Here is a 1,168-nt window from a genome sequence, read left to right as displayed (position 1 = left end):
TGCCGGGGATGCCCACCGGCCACCCGGGATGCTCAGCAAAGCTGTTGTTTTAGTGACCCCTCTGAAACTGCCAGCGATTAAGGGCTGACGTCAGGGACGGGCACTTCTTCTACGTCTGCGGTAACTGGCCAAGGGACTCCAGCAGCGGGAGAGCGCTACACCAAATGGCCGTAACGCTCGACAGCATCAGTCTCGCTAACGTCTCCACAGGTTAGAAAGCCCTGGTCATGGCAACTGAAGAGGACCGGACAGGCTAAATCTGAGTTATTTGGTCCTAATTAGGCTGATGTTACGAAGCCACAAACCCCCAACGCAACCCCTTCTTTCCTTCCGATGCAAGAGGCTTTGGGCGTATGGCTTCTGAGTGATTGCAGAGTTTACGTGGTATTGAGACCCCCCCCCTCAGGGCACGAACGTCACGTTTTGGGTTGGATGAGAAGCGCCGTGATGCTTCCTCACAGAGGAGATGGATTAAGGTGGAATGTGAAGCCTGCCCACCTTCCCAGCAGCAGGAACAGCCAGCAACAGCACAGTCCCCTGGTGCTGGGGTCTACTTTTGCAGCTGACAGCAGCAGGGGCCAAGAGGAGTGTGGCTCCTGGAGTCACATCCATCGGTCATGTCCACTGCAGCTGGCAAACGTGCGCCTAAAAGGACCATTTTGCTTGGGAAGTCCCTTAATGCCATTTGGGGAAAAGAAGAATGAAAGAAAGCTCTAATGTTCTGCTGGCACAGCCCCATAGGCTCCATGGCTCCACAGCCAGGAACCTGCGGCGGGATCCACCCCTGCCCCAAAACCGTTCAACAAAATGGAACCTTTCCTTAACCAAGCCCGCGTCCGTGCAGCTGCCGGCCAACGGCTCAAGGGTGACCGGGCTGATTACGAACAGGCGCAGAACTGGGAATCAGCCATGGAGGCACGGTGGCTTTTGGCTTAGGTTGTGCCTCTTCTGCGATACACCCAGCGGGAGAGGAGAAACTGCCCCTCTGATCTGGGGCATGGTGACAGCTTAAAGCCTTTTCCGAGGGGGAGCGTGCCAGCGGGGAAATCCCTGTGCACAGGGCAGGTGGTGGCTCCTGGCAGGGAAATCCAGCGGCCACCGGGCTCCTTCGCCTTGTGAAGGCAGCGTGAAAGGGACTCAAACGCAGCTCAGGGCTGGGGCCAACAGC

At 57.3% G+C, this 1,168-nt stretch overlaps 1 protein-coding gene across 1 annotated transcript in view; it reads right to left on the bottom strand.

Annotated features, from left to right (window-relative positions):
• The window catches only part of ZFHX3 (zinc finger homeobox 3), a 113,163-nt gene that overhangs the window by 2,212 nt on the left and 109,783 nt on the right, over positions 1-1,168 (bottom strand). The window contains 1 exon segment of the mRNA XM_035898041.1: positions 826-896. Within this exon segment, the coding sequence (XP_035753934.1) occupies positions 826-896 (71 nt within the window).

This window comes from Egretta garzetta, unplaced genomic scaffold, assembly GCF_000687185.1.
Source record: "Egretta garzetta isolate BGI_Z169 unplaced genomic scaffold, ASM68718v1 scaffold67, whole genome shotgun sequence".
Lineage (NCBI taxonomy): Eukaryota > Metazoa > Chordata > Aves > Pelecaniformes > Ardeidae > Egretta > Egretta garzetta.
This window is presented reverse-complemented; position numbering and strand designations above follow the sequence as displayed.